This window comes from Protopterus annectens, chromosome 9.part0 (genome assembly GCF_019279795.1).
Source record: "Protopterus annectens isolate FY-2018-M chromosome 9.part0, PAN1.0, whole genome shotgun sequence".
In the NCBI taxonomy this organism is placed as follows: domain Eukaryota; kingdom Metazoa; phylum Chordata; order Ceratodontiformes; family Protopteridae; genus Protopterus; species Protopterus annectens.
In genome coordinates this window covers 131126684-131153078 of record NC_056743.1, presented here as the reverse complement: position 1 = coordinate 131153078, position 26395 = coordinate 131126684, and the positions used below count along the sequence as shown (strand labels likewise).

The following is a 26395-nucleotide window of genomic DNA, read 5'->3' as shown; positions in this document are numbered from 1 at the left end:
GTATAAATAGTAGGGGTGTGGCTACCACATTTGGAAGCATGGGTGGTTTGCACCTTTAAAAACACATTTTGCTTACATTTCATTTGCAAATGCCATTTGCATTTGAGTGATATCACCTTTGTATGATCATGGCTATGTGTGGCTTGTCATGGAGCTACCAATATATAAAACATGCAATTAATACATTTCCTAAAAAAAGATGTGTGCAGTATGACAGAGTGGTACATATCATTAAATAGTTAAAACTGTGATATGTAAAATTAAAAAAATTTAATGTATAACATTTAATAAGGAAGATAATTTGTGGTTCAGTTGTGAGAAAGAAAGGAGAGATGAGAACAGTAAGAATAAGGATATTGAAATTATTTGAAAATAACTATAATATGCATTAGATAAAAGGAGACTGAAATAATCACATCTGGGCTGCAGGAAGCAACTTGCTAACAGCCTTGTTCCTCTTCCCTAACGTTCAAACCTGTGTGCTAACTGCCTGACATACTCTGCACTAGTTATCAGAAAAATATGAGTATAAGAAGAGTATGTAAGAGATAAGGAGTGGAAAAATGCTGATATGATTTATGTACCATCTCACGTGATAAGGAGTTAGGCTGAGAAAATGAATCTGTAATACAAAACAAGTAAAAGAATGCAATTGCAAATTGGTAAAGTATAAAGAATATCAGGGATGGAAATAAAAAAAAAACAGTTGTGGGAGGAATATGGCATTATGAGGGAATTATATGAATGTTACATATTACGGTGTATCATTTTTAAGAAATCAAAAAAGGAATCCATAGCTAAACTAACTAAAACATTCCCAAATATGAACCCTCCCAACTGCCCCCTCAAAGCACCTACCTCCCCAAATAACAACTCCCCTATTTCCATCTCAAACCAGTATCTACCTTTCTTATAAAAAAGCTTTTATCTAAACTAAAGCCTTGCTCAAATGCCCCAGACAACATACCCTCCTCTTTCCTCAAATGTGCAGCTGAAGGAATTGCTCTCCCAATCAGTATCCTGATTAATAGATCCTTAAATGAATCATATGTGCCCAAACTCTGGCGTTCAGCCTACATTCTTCCTCTCCACAAAGGAGGCAGAAACACCTCTATCTCCAACTTCTGCCCCATTGCCCTCCTCTCACCAATATCTAAAATTCTAGAAAAATGTGTCCACCTTCAACTTTTGCCATACCTAATTCAGAACGACCTTCTTACTCCCACCCAGCATGGTTTCCGTCCTGGCCATAGTACCACAACTGCCCTACTATCCTTCCTAGAAACTGTCAATCTAGCTCAAGACTCTGGGCTCATAGTATCCACAGTTCTGCTGGATCTCTCTAAAGCCTTCGACACCATTTCCCATTCCCATCTTCTCCTCCACCTTGCCAACATCTCTCCTCTAACACTCTTTCCTGGTTCTCCAGCTACCTATCCGACAGATCACAGGCTGTCAAATGGAAAAACTCCTCCTCTTTCTTCCTGTCTACTCCTACTGGTGTTCCCCAGGGGTCCATCCTTGGACCCATGCTTTTCAACATCTTTATTAATAACCTTCACTCTGTCATCCCTGACACTACAGTCATCCAATACGCTGATGACTCTACCTTGGTCTGCGCTGACCCTAACATTCCTGAACTACTGAACAAAACTCAAATAGCTTTTTCCACCACTGAGAGCTGGATGCACCAAAATCACCTTTCCCTCAACTCTAATAAATCTAAAATCCTAATATTTCTCCCCCCCAAGGTTCTCTCCTTTAACAAAAACACTTTCAAGGTGCAAAGCAAATCATCCACTGCAATAGAAGTAGTCCCCTCAGCAAAACTCCTTGGCATTACCATAGAAGAACACCTCAAATTCGATCTTCACATACTACAAAACATAAAGAAAACCCACCAAAAGCTAGGCATGCTATATAGGAACAATCAATTTCTCTCCAACTCCTCTAGGCACACCCTGGCAATAACGTACCTTCTACCCTCTCTTCTTTATGGAGCCCCTCTTCTAACCAATCTCTCCACATCCATCACCTCTAAACTTGAAGCTTGCTACAATAAGATCTCCAAATTTGCCACAAAATCCAAAACTTCGACTCACCGCTGCCTCTGCCTCCAATCCCTGAACTGGTTAGAACTCCCTAACCACTTAGACTATCTCCAGCTAACCAACGCTCATAAACTAATATTCTCCCCTGATAAATGCCCAGCCTTAAAGAATATTCTTCCCCCCTACATCCCAAACAGATCTTTGAGATCTGAACACCAAAACCTAATCTCTATTCATAAACCCAAACGTGCCGCTGGTCAGCTTCTACTCTCCTTCTCCCTAGGTAAAAAATGGAACTCTCTCCCTTCTTCACTTAGGACAATCCCCAATATTGAATCCTTCAAAAAACAACTCTTCCTTCACCTATCTTCCAAATGGAAATGCTCATGCTTTCACCCTACATAAACGTTCCCTCCAAGCTCTACTTGCTCTACTTACTCCTGCTCTATTATACTCTCAAGCTTAATCCCATCTATCCAAAGAGCCTGTACTAGCAGATGTCAAATTAACTACTACCCTGTAAATATTAAAAAAAAAAAAAAACAAACAAAAGAAAAATAAAGTCTCATCATGTATATTAAATTTGAATTTTTTTTTTCATTTTTGAATTTATAACCTACATTTTGTAACTTTTTGTTTTTCTTTTGTATTTTGTACTTCTTCTACAACATTTTGTAACCTTTGTATTTTGTAACCAACACTGTATTGTATTGCACATGGAGCTTTTCTCCCCAGGCCTCCACTGAAAATGGGCACTTCTTGGCCCAGTGGACTTCCCCGGTAATCAAACTGAAATAAAATAAAATAAATAAATAAAATAATAAATAATATTTAAAGACTGAACAAGGGTTAATAAGAAGCAAAAAAAGAGAACTCTGGATGCCAGTACAACAATATCAGACACTAATTAAAATTTAAAGAAGGATATGTGAAAATAAAACAGAAAAACATGAGTAGTGATTATGAGGCAAAATGTATTTCTGAGAATTAGAAAAAAAGTACATCTTTTTAGGGGTATGTGTTTAGAAGGAAAGACTTAGAATGAATGAGTTAAAGGATAAATAGAGAGAAATATATTACTTGCCAGAAGACATAATGAATAAAACAGATGAATATGTAGAAAACAAATAAAGGGAAATGTAGGTAATCGGGATTCAAAACTGGAGAATTAGAAAGTTAACATAAATTTAAGAAAATGAGATGCAGACAAGAAATTATAAAGACAAATCAGATAATGTGTTGAAAGACATGAATGATAATACTCCTCCAGGGATAAACAAAATTGGATATAGGTTTTATAACATAATTTTGAATATCAAAAGTGTAGATTTATATGTATATTAAATAAATGGCTGGAGAGGGGATTTCTCAAAAAAATTATTACATTTACTTCAAAGAAAGAGGAATAGAAAGGTATTAAAAATTGGAGACCAGCGACATTATGCAATTTAGATTATAAATTACTGAAGGGGATCTTATGAAAGAGTAGTAGGAATATTAAATAATTTAATGGATATAGAATGCATAGAGTAAAGTTGAGAAATGCTAAAGGAGTGTTCATTCTTATAAAAGAAGTTTTAGATAGTATTGTCAAAAAGATAGAAAAAAAAATGTCACGTTAGTTTTTGATCAAATATTTATTGTAAAACTATGACATAAGCACTTTCATCTCTCAAGGAGATTTCATCAGATAGATAACATTTCATACCACCACACTTTTATACTAAAACTTTAACACATACCAACATTACATCATTTCCAGGTAATCCCATTCATTTTAAACTCATCAATGTTCTTAAAGGTACCTTTCCTGAATTTTCACCTTAGGGCGTCAGCCTTATCCTTCAATACAGATCCAATAGATACTTGCTCATTAAGCCCCGGGAGGGATATGGCATTCAATTTTTAGCTGCTATATTAACAATCTCTGCCAATCACCCCCTCTTGGGTTAACGGTTATCCTTTCTAAAATACCAAAATTTAATTTCTTAAAATTAATGCAGACTAGGGAGTGCCTATAAAGGGCATTTGTTTCCTTTTTTTTATTAGTGTATTTAGCAAAATGTGAGGAATGTAAAGGATTTTATGTAGGAAAGATGGAGCAAGCATTAAGATCTATAATTTATGAGCATGTATATGAGATAAAGAAGAAAAAGGAAACAAATGCCCATTATAGGCACTCCCTAGTCTGTCCTAATTTTAAGAAATTGAATTTTGGTATTTTAGAAAGGATAATCATTAACCCAAGAGGAGGTGATTGGCAGAGATTGTTGTTAAAAAGAGAGTTAATTTGGCAGCTAAAATTGAACGCTATACCCCCCGGGGCTTAATGAGCAAGTATCCATTGGATCTGTATTGAAGGATAAAGCTGACACCCTAAGGTGAAAATTCAGGAAAGGTACCTTTAAGAACATTTCTTCTTCTTCTTATTTCAGCTTTTCCCGGTTAGGGGTCGCCACAGCGGATCACCTGTCCACTCATGATTGGCAGTGGAGTTTTACAGTGTCGAGTTGCCAGCCTGGTGCCCAACCTTCCACAGAAGGCACACACATGCACGCACTCACACCTAGGGCCAATTTAGAGTGTCCAATCCACCTACAGCATGTCTTTAGGATGTGGGAGGAAACTGGAGCACCCGGAGGAAACCCACGCGACCACAGGGAGGACATGCAGACTCCACACAGAAGACACCCCAGCCGAGGATCGGACCGGAGAACCTCTTGCTGTGAGGTGGCAATGCTAACCACTGCACCACCATGGCCGCCCACCTTTAAGAATATTTATGAGTTTAAAATAAATGGGATTACCTGGAAATTATGTAATGTTGATATGTGTTAAAATTTTAGTATAAAAGTGTGGTGGTATGAAATGTTATTTATCTGATGAAGTCTCCTTGAGAGATGAAAGAGCTTATGTCATAGTTTTACAATAAATATTTTATCATTTTATGACTCTGGAGTTTGGTTTTTTGTTTCTTTACTTGCTAGTTTTGTGTTTGGCCACTTTTTTGGATTTATTAAGATAGTTTGTGATATTAGTAAAGCGTATGATAACAATCATAAGCAAATGTGGAAAATTTGAAGTGCTCAAGATTGATAGGTAAAATTGCTGATTTATTAAATGTATTTAATTACTCAAAAAATAATTGATTAACGTATTGGTTGGGAAAAAAACAGCAAAATGAATAAGGTATTCCTAATATTGGAATTTTATTTTGTTTATTAAATGCAGGAAAAAATGGAAGAAGAAAAGTGATTCATTTTTGTGGATGTAAAGTTACATTGGGACATGATTTACACATAACATTTGCATTTTGATAATAAAACATACAATATACATACAAGTTATACAAGAATCAGAAGTGTTAGAACTGGTAGGTTTAAGTTTATGTAGTGTAAAGCAGCTGGATTTATTTTTTTAGGAAAAGAAAGAGCTACATTTGCAATGGTATTTGGGGAAAAACGAACGCGTCATGAGACACTGAGGGAAAGTAATGGAGAAAGTAATAGAAACTTTGAATATGTAGAGAGCATTCCAATTGTCATATAGTAACAAAGTATTTTAAACAATGTGAATATTACGGTATATAGCAGGAGTATACATTTTTCCCTGAATAATAGAAAAAAACAAGTTATGAGTTTGAGTTTTTATTTGCATTCTTTTGGGAATGACAGTTGAATCCAACAAAAATATGATTTATACATAATTAAAAAGAAATGGAAAGCTAAGGTTTGATGAATCTATTACTTTTCTTAATTTCCTTTCATTTATACTTAATTTTGAAAATTAAAAAAAAAAATGAAAGGAAGATTAGTATTTTAGATGCATTACTTTTTGTAAAATATAAACCTGGTTGGGAAAGTTAAAATAAGATAAAAGCAAATAGCTGAAAGGAATGTGATGAGGGAATACCAGAAAAATATTTATTGGAAATAAAATTTAAGACATACTAAAGAAGATGGTATAAAAATAAAGAATATTATTATTTTGTAGATGGACAGCTTGGACAGAAAAGAAATATGTACAGAAAAAAGTTACATTTGAATGGGAAAATATTATAGAGAACTTCTTTATGTTGCCTGTAAAAGAGGAATAAGAAATATATTGCATTGTATGACAGAGTATGTCATGTAGAACCATGCAAAATGAAAACTATAGCACATATTTTAATTTATTGTAAAAGAGCTAAACAATAAGGGATGTTTATTTAATGATATTACGGTACCTGAAAGAAAAAAAAGTTATTTTATATGGTTGCAAATGGAAATAAATAGAAAAGAAAGGCATGATTCAAGCATTTGGCATTTATGGAAGAAATATGTGGTAATGTGTTACACTAGACAAAATGGAATTAAATAGCATAATGGAAAAAATAAAACTATAATTATGGCAGAAAAGGTGGGGGGGTTAAAATGTAGCATGTCTTTTTTAATAAAAGAAAATGTAAATATTGCATATTATATGCAAATATTTATGAAACATTTTAATAAAAAAAAAAATAAAGAACTTATAGGGCTAGATTCCAAAAGATTTGCTCCCAGTGGAAGTTTGCCCTGATCCTGACTGATTTGATCTCAGTGTAAGTGACTTAAATTGATGTAAGGCCTGTGGGTCAACAGGCTTACATCCTGGGCCAGATTGCAAAAGGCCTGTTTTCAGTCTAAGTTCATAGGTTCATAGGATGTTACTAAGCTATTGACCCAAGGGTCTTTACAAGCCTAGCTGTTAAATCCCAATATAATGCTAGATAAGCGATATCACTTATGCCCAAGGATTTTCTAGCAAGGATTACCCATGTTCAGGAGAGAAGCCAAGGCAGTCCCCAGCAGAAGTTTATGGTTTCCCATCCAGTCATCCAGGTTGCGCTTAAACAGGATCAAGCAGGCGCTCTGCTTTTTATGGATTTGAAGCCTATTCCATAGGAGTGGCAACCTCTGAGAGAGATGTATCTGTCTCTCCAGCAGGTCCTGTTTATGTGACAGGTAGCTTGTTGTCTCTGGAACAGGTGACTCTAGTCCCATTTGACATACAGATGTGCAGCATTTCCATTAGATGTGGGTCAGTGATAGCCCTGTAAACCAGACATAAGCCACCTCTAAGTAATCTATATGCTACTGAGTACAGTGACGATGACTTTAGTCTGTCCATATAAGACATGTGCTGGAGACCCTGAATTTTCTTAGTTAGAAATCTCTGAGGTCTCCCAAGTTGCTGCAGGTGTCTGATACTGTACATACCAAAGGGAGCATTATATTCAATAATAGGCCTGATGAGGGATGAGTATGGGGGGGTTTAACCTCTTTTGCTCTTGAGGAGATGCCTTTGCTAATCAGGTGAGTGACTAAAATGCCTTCCTCACCACAGTAGACACATAGTGGTCAAAGTTGAGGTCACAGTGAACTTGTGTTCCCAGTTCTCTCACTTCTGAATTGGTACTTAGGGTATAATTGTTTATTTTATAATCAGCAAGGACATTGCTTATACTGAAGGGAATGATTATGCATTTTTTTTAGGATACAGTTTAAGAACATGGCATTGGCATCAATCATTGGTCTGTGTAAGCCCCTTTTGGAGTACACTGACATCAACAGAGGATTCAGTGATAGCACCTAATTTGCAGTCATATGCAAACCTGGTTAGCCATAGCCCCTCTGTTTTGGCCTGGACTTCTGAGATATATATGTCAAATAAGAGGGGGTCCAGCATTGACCCTTGTGGGTCCCCCACTGGTGACAGGTCTGCTGGTGGAGGTGAAGTCTCTGACTTTGACTGAGTGTTGTCAATCTGTGAGCCAATTTGCAACCCACCTTACAACGTAGGGGTTAATATTCAACTGGTTTAGTTTGTCAATGATGCCCAAATGTGGGATAGTGTCTAAGGCCTTTGCCAAGTCAAGATAGGCTGTGTGCATGTCTTTGCCCTTGTCTATGGGTCTGGTCATGTTCTCGAAGAAGTCCACTAGGTTTAACAGGCATGATCTGTCCTTGATAAAACCAAACTGGAATGGATCCAGGGTTTGGAGGTTACCTATATCCTTATTTATGAGGTCCATGATAATTCATTTCATTTCCTTACAGATGAGGCTGGTTAAATTTATGGGTGTATAGTTACCCAGGCCTGTTGCCGGGCCACACTGGTGGAGGGGGATAACACTCACTGTTTTCCATTCAGTGAGGACAAAGTCAGTACTCAAGCTGAGGTTGAATAGAGTGCCTAATGGAGTAACTTGCTCTTGTTTTAGAACATTATGAATGGAGCCCAGAATGCTATCTGTTCCAATGGAGGCTGTGTTCTTAACCTTAGAGATAACATTGATGACTTGCTGTTTGGAAATACAGTGAGGAGGAGATGATGAAGACATGGATTGTAGTATGCTTGGGAGGGGACAGGGGGCTGAACTTTTTGCCAAACCTGTATGCTAGTAAGTCTGCAGTTTCCACAGGGTCAGTGTGTACGATGCCATCCACAATTAGTTCAGCACACATCTGAGTCCTACCTTTTAGGTTGCGGATGTAAGTGAGGAAAGCTTTATGGTCACATACACTGAAAACAAGTCTTTTGGAGTTATCCCCTATTATTTTTTTTTTTGATAAATGCCATGAAATCTTTTATATTTACCTGGGCTACCATGAACCCATTCAGATGGGGCACAATCTGATGGCCTGCAGCCTATGAGGTGAAACGTCTCCTCATGCTGTACCTTCGGTAGGTATGGAGAGTATATGATGAGGTTTGTTACAAATGTGAACAGATCAATGAGAAAAAGATTCAAAAGAGTCACCAGGCTGTCATACATCAGCCAGCAGCCCTTGTACCCAAGGTGCCAAGTATTTGAACAGGGAATAGCATTTATTGTCTGAATGTCAGGCCTCTTACATTAGATAGTCTACCTGTGTTAGTCTGCCATGTTGTAGAGGCCAGGAATTAAACTCTGTAGTTGGAGGTTACCTATATCCTGAGAGAAGCGAATACTTTCCTAATAGCACTGGTTGCACTGCTGTCATTATATGCTTGCCTCAAGAGGAATTATGGTAGCTTGCAGAAATTTCCTTCTGGTCATGTAGATGATCCAAGAGGAGGATTCCCTATCTCCTTTCGCTGCATCTTGCTAGCTATGTTATGGCTGTCTAGCAGGTCTGTTTAGGGACTCCTGGCTGTGACCACAGCCATAAAAGAGAGCCAGAAGAAAGTCTGATAAATACAAACACGAAGAAGAGCACTCGGATATAAGAAGACAGTCATTAAATCAAGGGAGCTCTATGATAAAAATAATGCTCTGCTAACAGTCTACAATTTTTCATGCTTCATTGCAGATGAGTTTTTATAATGTTTGTTCTTTTTATGACGATGTTTACTTTCAATAGCTATTGCTGTATCAGCCACATTCATTGATCCAGTGCTACTGTCCCTGAACAGCTCTTTCCAATACCCTGTGAGGAAAAAAAAACATCCTAATGTACAATGGACATTAATTGAGCAAAGCTGACATGACATTACAAGTGTTAGGGAGATGGTCATCTAATGCTGTAATTCAACATAGATAACTAAAGATAAGAACTATTAACCCATCACTCCTATTCTAATGGAAAAAATAAAAAAAAAACAAATGCTGCCTCTCACTTTAAAAGGTGAACAAATATCTTTAATGAAAAAAGTGAAAAAACACTAATAAATCACTGCTAATCGAACCATTCAAGGCAACCCCTAAAAAGTAATAATTCTATCCATTTTGTTACAATTGAGATGTGACTTCAAATATGGCTGCTAGAGGCACTAATAAATTCATAGTTTAAAGAATTAAACAAGATGTATTGTCCTACAGAAAGAACATAATAATCGAATGATATTTGAAATAAAATACAGCTTTATTTATGTTACATAAAAAGGAATTACTTACCTTCCTATTTGATGTGTATTTTTGACTGTGTCAGAAATGGAACTGTTTCCATGTGTGTAGCTACTTTTGATTGTTAAACATATCTGTTTATAATTTGCCTGCAGTATCTGTAATTGTTTCCCCTCTGTTTTCTTAATCCTTTATTGGAATCAATTCTCTCACGTAACAACAAACCAGACATCAAACAGTTTGTCAGCACACACAGTTATAGGTTCATAGATTCAAAGGAGGTTACTAGGCTAGTGGTCCTAGAGCCTTTACAAGACTAGCCATGTTAATCCCAAGTATCCCCATTTGTTGTTGTTAGATAATTCGCAGAACAAATTTATGAACAGAGTGGGTCTGTGATCAACACTGACTTCTCTTGTTTGAGAGACATGGGTGCACCTCTGGGGTGAATTTACATTCTCCCATCCAGTTATCTAGGCTGTGTTTAAATAGGGTTAGTGAGGAACTCTGTTTTACGTGAATAGGAAGTCTATTCCAGAGAAGTGTCAGTCTCTAGGAGACATATCTGCCTCTCCAGCATATTCTGTTAATGTCACAAGCTAGGTTGAGATCCCTAGAGCTAGTGACTGTTGTGCCATTTGACTTGAGGATGTGCAGCATTTCCATTAGGGCAGGATTGGAGATTGCCCTGTAGGCCGGGAACAAATCACCTCTCAGCAGCCCATAAGATACAGAGTAAAGTGACAGGGCTTTCAGCCTGTCCACATAGGTCATAGTTTGGAGTCCTGTATTTTCTTAGAGAGAAACCTCTGAGGTCTCTTTAGCGGCTGCAGGTGTCTGGTGAGGTACATGCAAAAGGGTGTATTATACCCTATTAGTGGTCTGATGAGAGTTGAGTACAGTGGAGTTATTACATCCCTTGACTAGGATGCTATGCCCTTGCTTATGAGGTGTGCAATGTAGAAGGCTTTCCTTACCACTGTGAAAACTTGGTGGTCAAAGTTCAGATTGCTATCAACCTATGTTCCCAAGTTTTGCACCACTGGGTTCGAACTGGGGGGTATCAATATTGTAATTTGTATGGAATTCCATTTTGCCGAAGGGAATAATAATGCATTTTTTCCATTTAGTTTAAGTCATGTCTTTGGCATGCATAATTTGTTTGCATTAGCCCTTCTTGTAATATGTTGACATTGTTGGGGACTCAATGATTGCTCCCAGTTTGCAATCATCAGGGAACTTGGTGAGCCAAAGGCCATCTGCTTTGGCATGGATATGCAGATGAGGATTTAATACATTTAAGCAGAGAGGATACAGGAACCTTGCCTGACTAAAAAAAGTGTTCTTTAGAAGTTGTAGATGATGATGTTTGGGGAATATTGGTGTCAATCATCCATGATCTACAGATCAGTTCTTTTTAGTTCAGGACCATTTATTTATAGTGGAAACATCTGTAACAAAAATGCTGTCTTACAACTGTCCATTATCAAAATATTTGGCCGTAACATTTTTAGAGGTCTATATCAAAATATCGAATGTTTACTTACCCAAACACCTAAACGCAGACACATATTCCGCGAACCGCAAATACAGTGAACGCCCTAAACCACGAAATTCAAAAACTCGAAATATCATAGTTGTCCCATCCCACCGCTCACTACATACTACCTACACAAACAAACTAAATAAACCACATACATACACTAAACAAAGCCCTACTTCTAACCCTAAACTAAACCCTACTTCTAACCCTACACTAAATCTGACATACATTACCATCTATGCACTTACTTTAACCCGCACCCTAACCCTAAGGTCCGTAACTATTGCACACTTACCTTACGGAGCTATACCGCAGAAGGGCCAACCATGACGAATCGACATTTTGAATTTCGCGCTTCAGGACGATCGATGTTTTTGCAGTTCGATGAAGACGTGTCGGCGTTTAAGTGTTCGTGTAAGTAAACTTTCGATATTTTGATATAGACCCCATTTTTAGTTACTACAAGTTGTCATTTCCATTGCATGCTGCAGTATAACCTACCTGCCGGTAAAAAAGTGAACTGTCTCTGGTGAAAAGCCTTGTAAGATATCTGTCAATCATTAATCATTCTGAATATAATAAATCGTTCTGAATGAATTGAAGCTATGCCACCCATGTAAAATCCCCAAAAACATTTCTTCATGTACATAAGGAACAATTTATTTACAAGCAAATGTATGACTGCAGTATATTCCAAAACATCCTTAAAAATCAAAGAAAATAAGCTGTAATAATAATAATAAGATTGTCCAATCTGAGTTAGAAAAGAATACCACAGGTCTTCAAAGAATGTGAACAACAAATGCTACAGATCTTCAATTAGGATCTAAACTGAATTATCATTTTTCTCTTAGTAACTTCATGAAAGCAGTATCATCTTCAGAAATTAGTCATTAATTTTAAAAGCTGTTTTAAAAGTATCACCAGCAGAACAGTGTTGGTGTTTCTAATGTTTTTCTACACTGCTATTCAGAATAAAACACTTCCCAGTGTTCATCTGTCAAATACATTAGCTGTCATCCTTTTCAACTTAGTTGCACTAGCATGGTATTTATGTAATTTGCCAGTCATTATTTAATATTCACACCCACTCTCCGTTTTTAACGAATAAAGATAGACATCCATCTGGCTATCCAGCAATCCATCTCTTCCCCTCCTTCCGTCCTTCCACCCTCCATCTTTCCATAATTCCAGTCAGCCAGCTATTGTCAGTACCTGCCCTATCCAGTTAGGGTTCATGTGTAGCTGATGCCCATTGAGATAGGCAGGAAGCCAGTCTATTACAGAATGTCCGTACTCAGTTGCTCAAATTACACAAACCTACAGGAGCTGCAGAGCATCTCCAGTTCACCTACAGATATAGCTTTGGGAGATGGGAGGAAATAAGAAACCTCTGTGAAAACCCAAGCAAAAACAATGATGACCTGTATTACTCCACACAGAAGGCATGTCATTCAGGAACAACTACATCAGGGAATCAATGAATCAATCACTTTGAGACAGTATTGAGAAATTGAAAATTATCCCACTTAGATTACAAGAGTTGATGAGGTATGATTCCAACTTTTTTAACTTGTTATGTTCTTTTTAAGGATGGTACAGCACAGTTTTTCTAACACAGATCAAGCCTTCAAGGTTTTCTTTTATTACTCATTCCCACAGTCTACCAACCCTTCACAAACTGCCTATACATAGCCCTGCATTTATTTCCCTTAATCTCTGTCTATGACTTGCTACTGTTATTACTACTGTGCACCCAGTGCAGATGTTTTTAACACAACCCAAAAATATGATTAAAGATAAAAATGTAATGGGAATATAAATGTACTCTTAATGCAATAAATAGAAGTACATATTTTTAAATAGCTGCAGCAAAAGTATATAGGTTGAAGGCATATGGAGCAGACAAAGATTTCATGTTTATGTGTGACAGTGATTTAATGTGTTTTTTTTTTTACTTTTCAGATTGCGGCAGTACTTGTCCACCCAAACTATGACCCAGCAGTGCTTGATTCAGACATTGCTGTATTAAAGCTTCTTGACAAAGCCAAAATCAGTGACCTTGTTCAGCCGATCTGCCTACCTAGCGGGGATGATTTTGATTCACCTGCACAGAATATGCAAGCCATGATCACAGGATGGAAGATAACATCTGATGACAGGGATCCAGATTCTAAAAATGACACTGTGCGGATTGGCACCATAGAAATAGGCGATTCTGTTCTGTGTGAACAGCAGTATGAGGAACATAAGATACCAGTTATTGTTACAGACAATATGTTCTGTGCAAAGCAGCACATGCATGGCATCTCCAATATCTGCCCTGCAGAAACAGGTGGGATTGCAATGTTACCCACTGCTGAAAAACCAGAGCTAGGACTGGTGTGGAATCTCATAGGACTGGTCAGCTGGGGATATGACTCACCTTGCAGTCCTGAACTTTATACAGGTTTCACTAAAGTTACGCCTTTTAAGGAATGGCTTGAAAAAAATATGAAATAATTTTTAATAGCTTTTAGTGAATAATTTGTTGTTAGTATACAGGCTGGTACCTTAGAGAAATGACATCAAATGTAGCAATAATTTTATTTAGTATGCACAGTACTGTATGTGAGACTATAGGGAGTGACTGGGTTTGAATATTGTACCTCATGTTTCTTTTTCAATAGGTCATGCTTCAGTCTTTAGGTGGGATGAAGGCCCTACACCAGTTATCTCAAATCCTGGTTATCTTTCTACCTAAAATGTTTAGGTCTACGAAATAAGGCAAGTTATCAGAAATTTCTGAGCTGGCTGTCATTAGATATGATTATGTTTGGTCAATCTTCTTGGGGTGCATTTCTATGCTTGGCTTTGTATTGTTTTTGTGCATTGGAAATAATACTATGGAATCAAAATGATGTGTCATGGGCCTTCATCCAGTATGCTTTCTTCTTATTGAATGCAGGTCATTGATATGTATTTGTAGTCCAGGATTTCTACAATATACAATGTAAATAACTGCAGTTGTGTTTATTGCAATGTACCACTGGCGTTGGTCTATAAATGAAATGTTATATGTGAATACCTCATGTACCTCTCAATATCCTAGCAAATTATAAGAATGATTTTCAGAATGTTTGTTCACGTAAAATTTAAAAACGACAAAGGGTAAGGACTCCTGTGTTTCCTTGGAATTTATAGAAAGCAGACTTTGTAATAATATACTGATAGTTTACCAGGAAAACAATCCTCAGCAAGAAACATTACCCAGCTACTGAATGGATACAGAGTCACAAATCTGCATGCAAACATTTTTGCACACTTAACTTTTTATCTCACTATAAATTACTTTTACAGATTGTATAATTAAATGGAAAAAATGCATTACATTTATAACTGTTAACATTTAAATAAAATTATTTCTGATACAGCAGAAGCAAGATTTTTCTGAACAAAAAGATTTCTCTGAAATTGACACAGATGGTTACAGATTTCCACTTTCGTATTATGTGGGGGTCTGCTAGAATACATTATTAGCCTTCTGGCTGGTGCAGTGGCAGGTAAGGGATACTGGCAATGAAGTAGCCATAAACACATCAAACTTCAAGTACAGTGTCAGTAAGATAAAAAGCAGTGACCATCAATAATATTTGTCTTTTATGGGAGTTAGACCAGCTTCATGTTATTTGTTGAGAAAGGTTAGAAGAAGTTTTGAAATCATTCCAAAAACTAGGAAGAAAAATGTTACATTATAACTTGTTTGCTCCCTATTATTATTAATATATTTCCTGGCAAAGTTTAATAAAAAGTAAAATAAAACTGAAGTGACATGTGACTACTGTTTACTAAACTTCATATTGCATGCGTAGGTTTACTCTGTTCATCTGTTGTATCTTGCAGATGGATATTTGCCACCATCATGGCACTCTACCTCAAGACCTTTTAAAAACCACACCCAGCTCAATGTCCAGAATAGAAGTATTAATACTAAGTTTCATTACTGCAGTATATAACATATGTCATTTATCTAATGTTATATATGGCATTATCCTGTTATTCGTTACTCCTACTACCTTATCATGACAAACTGCACATGTGGTAGTTGCTATATAAATTCTGGTGCCTAACATCAGGTCCTGATCTACAAAAACTGTTTCAACTGCATCAGAAATTAAGTTCAAGTTCCCCTTCTGTGTGGTAGTATGCTATTCTCCACTGTAATCTTGGCCTACACATTCAAGCTAGATTAAGTCTAAAGTATAGCTGCTGATTCTCAGGTGTCACATGTACTATATGTTTCTTTCCTGTTTTAATGAGCAGGCTATGTCTAACCATTTAAACAATTAATTGTTTGACTATTATTATGTAATATCCATCAAAGGAGTTAGCACTGTCTATTTTGAGTACTGACAATCACATGCTTTATGGAATATTATTGAAACTGCCAGGTTGATTTTATTCATTTATAATATAGTGAATTAAGATTCTGTTGTTTGTTGTCTCCAAAGCCTTCTGATGTTTTGGCCACTGTGATTATGTTTTGCACAAAATAATAATTATTGAATAATAACTGTACAATAACTCAGCTGGAAAATGCACTGTATACTTATGTTCTTGATTGCTATAATAATATGAAGATGTCAGGTTGTTCCCAAAAAGTACAGTTTCTGTTTCTGCTGATTAATAAAGTTACACATGTGGTTTAATAGTGTCTATAATTCTTCCATAGGATGGTACAAAATTAAATTATGTAATATAATACATAATAGATGACCACCGGTCGTCAGCTCCATAATTACACAGTCAAGGCAATGGCAGGTATCATCAAGTGATCTTAAAAGCAAAGCTTGAGAGGTCACATATGCTTTTACCAGTAGCTTCAAGACAGTGTTTGTAGCTTGGTGTTATTCAGGATAATGAAACTGCTATTTAAACAGAAATGTATCATACAGTAATTATTTAACTTATCCCGATTACTAAACAGTTGGTGACTGTGTCTTCTGATTGCATTTGTGATTGAGTTAAGACTTCATGTAACAAATGATCAGTCAGCTGAAATTCAGTACAGCATGTTTATATCCAGTGTCTTCAGATCTAGAAAGAAAAGGTAAGGTCTGCTACTAAAACTGTTATCCTCCCAACAGGAGCTCATCAGTAAATTCACATTGCATTTATAGCCAAATATAGAATGAGTATACGCATATGAGTCAGAAAATGTACTGTTTCTCTTTGTCACTTTCTGTGGCCTGTTGTTAGTTGGGTCACAATGTATTATACGCAGGTATTGTATGTCTAAAGTTGATTTATTCATTCACACATTCATTTCATGGTAACTTTTTCACCCTATTCAGTATAGTAAGGAAGTTAAAACATAGCCTGCCAAGTGCTGACATAAGGTATAACATCAGTCTTGGATGGGATAATATCCATTACAAGTTGTAGGCATGTCCATAACCACACATATTTCTATAACCAGTTTGGGAGAGCAACAATTCACCTATTAGACTGCCTCTAGATGCAGAAAGAAACTCAAGATCATTGTAAAAGCCCACATGAGAACCCATGGTGGACATGCACACACAAGATAGAAGTCAGCATGGGCATAAACTAAACCAGAGACCCAAACCCTGTAAGACAATAACATTAAGTACTGTACACTAGCGGTAACCTATCTCTGCAGTTGTCTTCAACCTGTGTAAACTCATCTAAAAAATCATGTGACCTAGAATTACTCACTGAATGGAAAATAACATGTCAGCAGACTATAAGGCAAGATTCTGAAGCTAGTGCATTCTCAAAACTCTGGTCCAACATAATGTATTTTTTACATTTTTGTACTGAATGTTAAGTAAGCCTGGAAAATATAATTAGCGTTTTACTTATTTTTTTTTCACACGTACATATAAGTGAATGTATGATTTGTGGTAGGCCATCTGTAGCTTTATCTTATGAGTGGGTATGTATATGTACTACATTATTATTAAGGTTGAGAGGGAAGTTCATTGTTAAGCAAAAACAGGTTGTTCTTGGTTTCTTTCCAAATACATAGAATCCAGAATGCACTCTTATACAAAAGGAAGAATATGTATGCAGGTCTTTGTTACAACTAGAACAACGGTTCTAACAGCATAGACATTTGAAAACTTTTGTAGCCTCTTATCAAATGCTCTAATGACACTACTTGAAAAAGAATTGTCTCTCTATTTATTGCAGATATTAAGTCTGTTTGAAATATGAATTTTTATATTGTGCCAAAAGTAGGTCAAACCATACTGCACCTAAAATTTAAAACCCAATTTCAGTTTTCAGTTCCACCCTGATATCAGCCATCCTATGTCAATTTCTTCATATTAAGAAATTGCTTCAAAATGACACACTCACCACAAATTTAAATAAATACACATATATAGTTAGAGACACACACACAGAGGGAGAGAGAACTTTATAGATACAAGAACTGTGTATAGATAAAATATCAATCTGTGTTAGAAAAGTTTTAGCACAGTTTACTAAGGATATCACATTCTTAAACAAAAGTGGTAACAGTTGAAATAAAAAACAAGATTATCAAATACAAAGATATATAAATCTGTATACTTTCATTTTCATCTATTTCTGTTTATACAGATTATTTACAATAATACTGCAAAACAAATGGACTCCAATATATTATTCTGTGGGTGGTGGGTGCCTCTTGATTGCATTCTCTTCTGATTTATTTTCATTTATTTGCACTTGTTTGTTCTTAGATATATGTATTACAGCTTAGTCTTTTGAGCAGAAAAAGATCATGCTTCATTAGGTTATATTTCACTGTATGGAGCATACAGGGCAGATGTTAGGCAAACAGTATATCATTCCTTCTTAGGTTGTAGAGTACAGAAAACACTGCCTCGCTCTGACATAAGAGCACATTTTATTCTAGAAGTTGCAGAAGCCAGAAAACACTTGCCTCCCTGTGCTATACAAACACATTTAATTCCCTAGAAAATACTTTTTTCAATGAGATTAGCTTTGAAGATGGTAACATTATATCCATTACTGTGTTTATTAAATATGATATATGTTTCCCATGCAAAGCAGTTTATCTAACGAAATAAAAAGAACCTCAAAAATGTGTCACCATTTATACAATTTTTCTTCATCATCTTTATGCATTTCATCCACAGAAGTCTGAGCTCCAAATGTTATTTTTTAAACTTTCTAATGCTTAAAGGGACTAAACTAATGTATTTTGGCTTTTCCTGGTTAGGGGTCGCCACAGCAGAACTCCAGTCCTCTAATGATTGGCAGTGGATTTTTACTGTGCCAAGGTGCCAGCCCGATGCCCAACCTTCAAAGAAGGCACACCCATTCGCACACGCACCTACCTGCATGTCTTTAAATGTCACTCGACCGCGAGGAGGACATGCAGACTCCACACAGAAGGTGCTCCAGCCGAGAATCGAACCAGAGAACCTCTTGCTGTGTAGCGACAATGCTAACAGCTGCGATAGATAAAAAAGAAAAAAATGGAAGGGGTTAGACTTTCCAAATAAATATGACAACTTGTGAAACAAGCTACCATTCTGAAATCTGTCAAACTTTAGCTGCCTCCTGTCCAGTCAGTCCATTAATTCCCCATCACTTGGGTGATGTTCAATCAGGATGAGATGTCAGTTAGACAGCCATCAGGAGTGGCTTGCGACTCTTTATTTCCCTACCTTCCAAGCACATCCAGCTAAATAGGAGAAGGAGGCCATGCTATAGGCCTCTCATACTGGTCATCATACACCTTATTTTTATTTTAACATTAACTGGTAAATAAACTGGTCCAAGGACCATTTTTAGCTATAACACAAGACTAGAGGCAACAAACAATAATGAATAGGATATTCCAAAAAAGTCTATAAACAAAAATACAAGTATACAGTATGGCTACAGGAAAGCAGGAGTACAAGCAAACCTTATAATTGCAAGCAAGGACATCAATATGGACACTATGGGAACTAAGATAACTCACACTGATTTGGGAAAGTAAAAGTATGAGACATCATGCTTACTGATATATTTGCTTGTCTTCCCTCATACATTCTCTTTGTGTTGATGGATTGATTTTTTATGTTGATTTTATGCTGTTTTTCCTCTATTGCCTCCTGACCAAGTCATTGGGACATTTGTGTTTAAGTCTCTAAATGTGCACCCTGTTGGCAGATGTAAGCATCAGCATTGCCATGTTGGTGTTCGATGCGATCCACTGGCAGGTGTGTATACACACACACCCACACAAAGTCTTATGAGGGCAATTATCACTAGCTTGAAACATCCAAGCCACCCCCCCCCACACTTATTGACATTGTTTTGCAAACCTCCAGTTGCAGGGAAGTGATTTGGCTGAAAAGGCCCACCAATTTCCTTCCCCCAGGATGGAAGAGAGCCACATGAGCTACTCATTCCCATGCGCCCATTCCCAACTTTTCTAGTCCCTGATCCACCAGTCAAACTGGTCATCCATGCTGTAGTCAAGATATCATCCTTCCGTACCATAGAACTAGGGAGTATTTTTACATTAGGCCAGCCAATGAAGCTCAGGGCTGCAGATTTAAAATGTCGCTTGACAAATGGCATATTGTATAATATGTTAAGGCTCACTCTTTGCACAATTTTTTTTCGGTGTGGCTCAATCGTGCAAAAAAAAAAAACCTGAAAATGATACCGACATTTGCTTTAAACTTGCTGTAATAATATTTTTTATTCCTACAGGTTACAAGTTGCTGCTGTGCTACATATGCCTGACTTGCACAACTTGCATTGTGGCTAGTTTGCTAACTGCCAATGAAAGGTATATACAGCATACTAGGGTTACATTGTATTTTGTGGATCTGCAGCAGATTGTTTTTGGTTTTTCAGTTTGAACTAAAATCTTTTTACCAGTACACTTATGCTGAGCTAGACTCAAACAGCTGAAGTAAACTTGTACTTCTATGTCATATCAGCATGTAGCACAGTAGCAGTGCATGTGTATCAGCATCTACTAAAGGGTACCACTGATGATGGACTAAATGAAGCACCAGTACATATACAGGTTGCATACACTTAATTTCTCATAAACAGGAAATTTGTTCTCTGCACCTGCCAGATATTAAGCCACTATTGCAGACCTAACTCCTATTTGTGCCCTTCTGTGTGATGACAGCACAGCCACCTCTTTTCCATTATCCTGATGGGGGGGTTTACTTGTTCCCTGCAAAATGCTAGTGAACTCCCAAGAGGTGGGTATGCACAAGGTGGTGCAAGAGCTTTCAAAAAGCTTCCTTAAGTGACAGTATCCCCAGGACCCCAGTCACACCTGTAGGCAGATTTTAGACTCCAGTGGAAGTTATAACTGGAGTGCACATCCCTGAACACATTCCCTAAAAATGTCCTCTCAGACAAGCAAGCCGTCCCCCTTTTAAGATTCCTGAATCTCCCCAGCTAGTTCTACCAGTGTCCATATCACTAATCAAACCTAAATGATATGGATTATAGTTAGGGCTTCATGTAACCTGGGGCAGACATGTTACAGATGTGTTACAGTTAGGTGGTACATTTCAGAATATTACATTGACTTTTGAAAGCCTTTACCATTCTGCTGACATTACTATCAGCAAAACAAAATATTTTATTTTACAGTAACAGTGTTACAATGGCAAACAAGGGTAACAAGAAACCAAAACATCTGATAGTATTATCAGAGCTGATAGGCCCCACAAGAAAGCAGGTAGGATAGCCTCAGTTTATCCAAGTTTGTACAATATGTCTCCCTTTTTGCACTCTGTCTTTAAATTCCATAATGCCGAATGTCATAATGCAGAAACACTTGTATCACTGTTAAAGCTTAACAATAAAAAAAAATAAAAATATATATATTTTGTTACAGTCAATATCCCACTTGGAAATAATATATCAATTATAGAAGGAATACTGTCCTATACAGCCAATAACATACATTATTAAAATATACTAGGAGATGTAAATATTGACTGGCAAAACCTTACACCAGACTTTCCCCTCATCTAATATAATGCTTTATGGTGGCACAAAGCTTGTAAAAACACCTCTAGATTTAATAACAACAGCATTAAAGGTGCAGTTCTAGAGTGGATATTGGTCTCTGGCCCCAGTAAATTTACAACCTCTGCAACCTATCCAAACTCGCTTAGTTTCCACCTTCCAGCCTATACCCATAGAAATACCACCCAATAACTTAACACTCACCAACTTAAACATATCAAAACCTTTCTAAATTCAATAAAAATTCCTTCATCAATACATTGAAAGCCTTTAATTGGTCTGCTATAAAAAACTCTTCTACTTAATGAGGTAGTTGATACTTTGAATACTTTATTCTTAAATACTCTAAACAGCCACACCCCACACTGCAAAAAATAGTAAAAATTAACCACTCACCATGGCTCACTTCCCAGTCTGAAACAGCACTAACAGAGACAAATGTTGGAAAGAATGGCTTAAACATATAACTCTCTATATCCTGCAACTCTATAGAGAATTACTCAATCTAACTTAAAAAATAAGTTAATGTAGATAAATAATATTATAGCCGTGTATAAATTCAACACAAAAATGACCCCCAAAAGTCTAGGCATTATAACCTTGTTGCACATGGGCCCAAATAAGGAACCAAATCCTTTTCACTAATAGCACTCCCCTAGAAATTGCTACCTTATTCAATACCTACTTCATAGAAAGCATTACCATCCTAACTAATAACTCTTCAACCCCATCCAGTGCTTCCACCATCTCCGCAATAACATCCAGTGCTAGTATTTCTATAATCAACAGCTTAGACCAAAACCAACATTCTCCACATACTGCACAAACTACCGCTTCCTCTATCCCCATTCAGCCAACTGACTCCCTCTATATCCATTGCTATCACTTCCACATAGGACCTTTCTCTACATTAATGATATAAAACAAACTTTTAATTAAGTTAGACTGTGCTCCTCTGCAGCTATCAACCTCCTACCTGAATACCTAAAGACAGCTGCCAATGCTATAGCATACACAGTCTCTATCCTTGTCAACAGCTGAATCCTATGTACCCTACTAGCCATGGAAAAATTCCTATATAAAGTCAGCATGACTGCTGACATATCTAACTTCTAGCCTATTGCAATACTATCACCTCTCTCAACAATTCTTAAAATATATATTCATAAAAACTCCTCCAATATCTCCTTCAAGAATGGTGCCTATCATCCACCCAACATTGTTTCTGTCCAACACACATTGCAACCACTGCCTTCTATCATTCAATGGCACAATAAACAAATGCAGGGACTCAGACAAACTCATTTCCTCCTTGTTCTTTTATTTTTCTCAATTTTTTTTATTTTTCAAATACAGTTGAATAAATTCCATAGTATTTGTATATAACATCTTAAATAAATATATACACTATTTACATCAGACTGACACTATAACAGAGCTCAGTATATACAATTACTTTATAGGTATAACAATCCAGTTATCAGAGTGTATCTGTTCAGTTATTGTAAAGTGTCAATCAATGATAAGACCTTTTTCCTTGGATTGTTAATAAATGGCTTAGGATGAATCCTTAATTCTTTAATTTTAATTTCCAAAAATACTGTGGTCTTCAGTAGGCTGTAGAAGTCTTCCAAAGTTGGTATAGTGTTTGTATTCCATCTTCTTGTTATACACTTCCTTGAGATTGCAAGTATTGTCCAAACTAGATACATATTTGACTTGTTCAAATTAGGACCTTCATACACATTTAATAATACTAGAGCTTTAGATAAGTCAATTAATTAAATAAAGCTTGTAAAAAGTTTTTAATACCATTCCAAAATGGCTTAATTTTAACACAGTCGAAAAGAATGTGATTCCAATCTGCATTGTGTATTTGCTCACACCTCCAACATATTCCCTTTGTGGAAGAATTAATTTTAGTAATTCTATATGGAATTGAGAATGCTCTGTGCAAGCATTTCAAATTAAAAACTTTCCATTGTTGTGTAAAGGATGTATGTTTTCTTGATAATATAATATTTTATTGAATTTCTTCAGTTAGCTGTAATGAGTGTCCTTTTGTTATATAATTCTAATATGAGGATTTGGGTGTTGTTTTATAATTTATCAATATCTTGTAAAATGTCAAAATACTATTCCCCATGTCATAATCATTATATATGATTTCATATAGGTATTTCATAAGTTTAGGTATTTCTTTAAATGAAGAATTACTAATTATTCTGCATAAATCTTGTGAATATGTCAGAATGCTTTGCATAGTTAGACAATCTTGTTGTGGAATTTTGTATGTTTCTATTGTTTGCATATCCAGAACTTTTAGTTCTTTGATACATTGAAACCAACAAACAAATCCTTTCTGTTCCCAGGAATTAATTATTTCTCTGTATATTTTATGTGGATAGCTCTTTGTAACTATGAATGCTGTTAAAAGATCAAACCAGATTTTTAATTCTATATTTGCATTAATAAATTTCCTAAATGAATAAATGTAGTAATTAATCATATGAGTTTTAGTGGGCTTAGTTATGTTATATCGCATACTAATACATAATATGTGTCATGGCAAATTGTTTTTATCTGTTATTTGAAATTTTTTTTGTAAATCAAATGCATTTATTTATTTTATTTGGACTTATCCAATCTGAGATTGTTTTAGATATTGATGCTTTTATATATATGTTTCTATATCAGGAAAGTTTAATCCTCCCTGTTTCCATGGTCTGATATGATGTATTAAAGCTATTCTGTTTCTTTTGGGAAACCATACAAATTTTATTAGGCATGAGTTTATTTCTTTGAGTATATTCCTTTCTAGTAACAGGTGTATTGCCAGAGCTGTATATAGAATCTTAGGTAATAAATCCATTTTTATTAACTGTAGTCTATCTCCAAATGTTAATATTATTTTGTTCCACTTTTCCAGAGATTTTAATTGTATTGATGATATTATTGTAGTCTTTTGAGACTAATTCATTATTATCCTTGCGTAACTCAATTCCTAGATATTGTAAGGTAGATTCTCGTTTCCCTATAATGTGATTCCCCTCCGTTTGCAATTCTTTTTTTTTTATTTAAAAATAAAAATTTTGATTTTGATTTATTGAAATGGAGTCCTGAAGTCCTGTAAAATGTGTCAATTAAAATATCTAATTCGGTTAATGTCTCTTTTGTATTGGATAATGTTAATATGTCATCAGCAAAGAGCATTACTTTAGAATTGCATTGTTCATAAACATCTACTCCTTTGATTTTTGTATTGTTACGTATTGAATCTGCCAATATTTCGATAGCCAAAGCAAATAGAATTGGTGACATGGGACATCCTTGTTTAGTACCCTTTGTTATATGTATAGATTCAGAGGTGAAAGGACATAGCTTAACATACAGTAAATTATTTGTGTATATATTTGTTAGTAGATGAACAAAGGAAGGAGGAAATTCAAATAACACCAGAATTTTGAATAAATAGTCCCAATTTAGGGAATCAAAGGCTTTTTCTATATCTAAGCCAATTATTAGTTTTTCTTGATTTTCTTTATTAATATAATCTATAAGAGAAATTATCCCTATAATATTGTTATGTGTGTGTCTATGATATATAAATCCAGTTTGATCATTATTTATTGTTTTGGATAGTGGTATTTTCATTCTGTTAGTTAATATTGTCATAAATATCTTATAGTCATTAATTAATAATGTTATAGGTCTATATGAGGTACAGAGATGTGAGGATTTGTTTTTCTTTAGGATTGGTGTGATTAAGGAATATCTTCAAGAGGGTGGCATTAAAGCTTGTGACTGAATTTCTAATAGAGTTTTATGGAAGAGGGATAGTATCTTTGAAGGAAAAAGTTTATATAGTTCCATAATTATGCCATCTATACCTGGAACTTTATTATTTTTACCATCTTTTATTGCATCTGTAATTTCTTTGTAGGATATGGGTGCTTGCAGATCTAGTTTTATTTTTTCTGGTATTTTTTTATATTGGAACATTTTTCATTTAGATGTAGTTGATTGATATGTATATTTTCTTTTTGGAAATGTTCCACATAGTGATTTCTATAGGCATCAAGAATGTCACCTATATCCAAGGCATTTCCTTTCTTTTCATGGAAGATACTTTTAATGTTATTAGCTTTTGATTGTATTTTGATTCTTGTGGATAAATTATGTAGATATTTGGGAGAAGTGGACAAGGTATTAATTTTTAGTTTTTCTAAAGCTAAACTAGTTTTATGTGTTAGAATTTCATTGTATTTATTGTTTAATACTTCTACTTTCTTTTTCATCTCCAAATGATTTAGATTTTTCCAGCTTTTGCTGACAAAAGTTTGGATTGTAGATCTAATAATTCAGAATCCCATTCTCTGATTTTTTTTTATACCAAGTTAGGGTTTTACCATATATGTAAGCTTTTAATGAGTCCCATATAGTTATTTTATCTCTGTGGTAACATTAATATCTAAGAAGAACTGTAATTCGGATAATAACCAGGGTTTGAACTCTTTAATTTTAGTTATATATGCTGGAATTCTGGAATTAAAGACTAATGGTTTGTACCCATTTTGAAGACTTAGTATCAATTTATTGTGGTCTGAAAAGGGGCAGGGAGTGATTGAGAAATTAATGATTTTAGAGTGTAAATCATGGGCAGCAATTATTTTATCTATTCTAGTTTGGGTGCCAAATCTGTGATCTTGATGGGAAATCAGTGATTAATCTTGTTTAAATTTGAAAGTATCTACAAGATGAAATGATTCTATCCACTTGTTTAAAGATTTTGATACAGCAGATGTACGCAGAAGTCTTTTATTTGTAGTTTCAGAAATATCAAATATACAGTTAAAATCTCCTCCTAATATTAAGTTGCCTTTATAATTATTGTCCAGGCATTTTTTAACAGTTCCTGATCCAATGCCTGGGAACCAGTAT

General features: G+C 35.6%; 1 protein-coding gene across 4 annotated transcripts in view; it reads left to right on the top strand.

Moving 5' to 3' along the window:
- The window catches only part of PAMR1 (peptidase domain containing associated with muscle regeneration 1), a 1499432-nt gene extending 1483304 nt beyond the window's left edge, over positions 1 to 16128 (top strand). For all 4 annotated transcript variants that reach the window (XM_044082656.1, XM_044082657.1, XM_044082655.1 and 1 more), the window contains one exon: positions 13406 to 16128. In XM_044082656.1, coding sequence (XP_043938591.1) covers positions 13406 to 13942 — 537 coding nt within the window. In that variant the 3' untranslated portion in view covers positions 13943 to 16128. The remainder of the gene's footprint in view (positions 1 to 13405) is intronic.
- The last annotated feature ends 10267 nt before the right edge of the window (positions 16129 to 26395 follow it).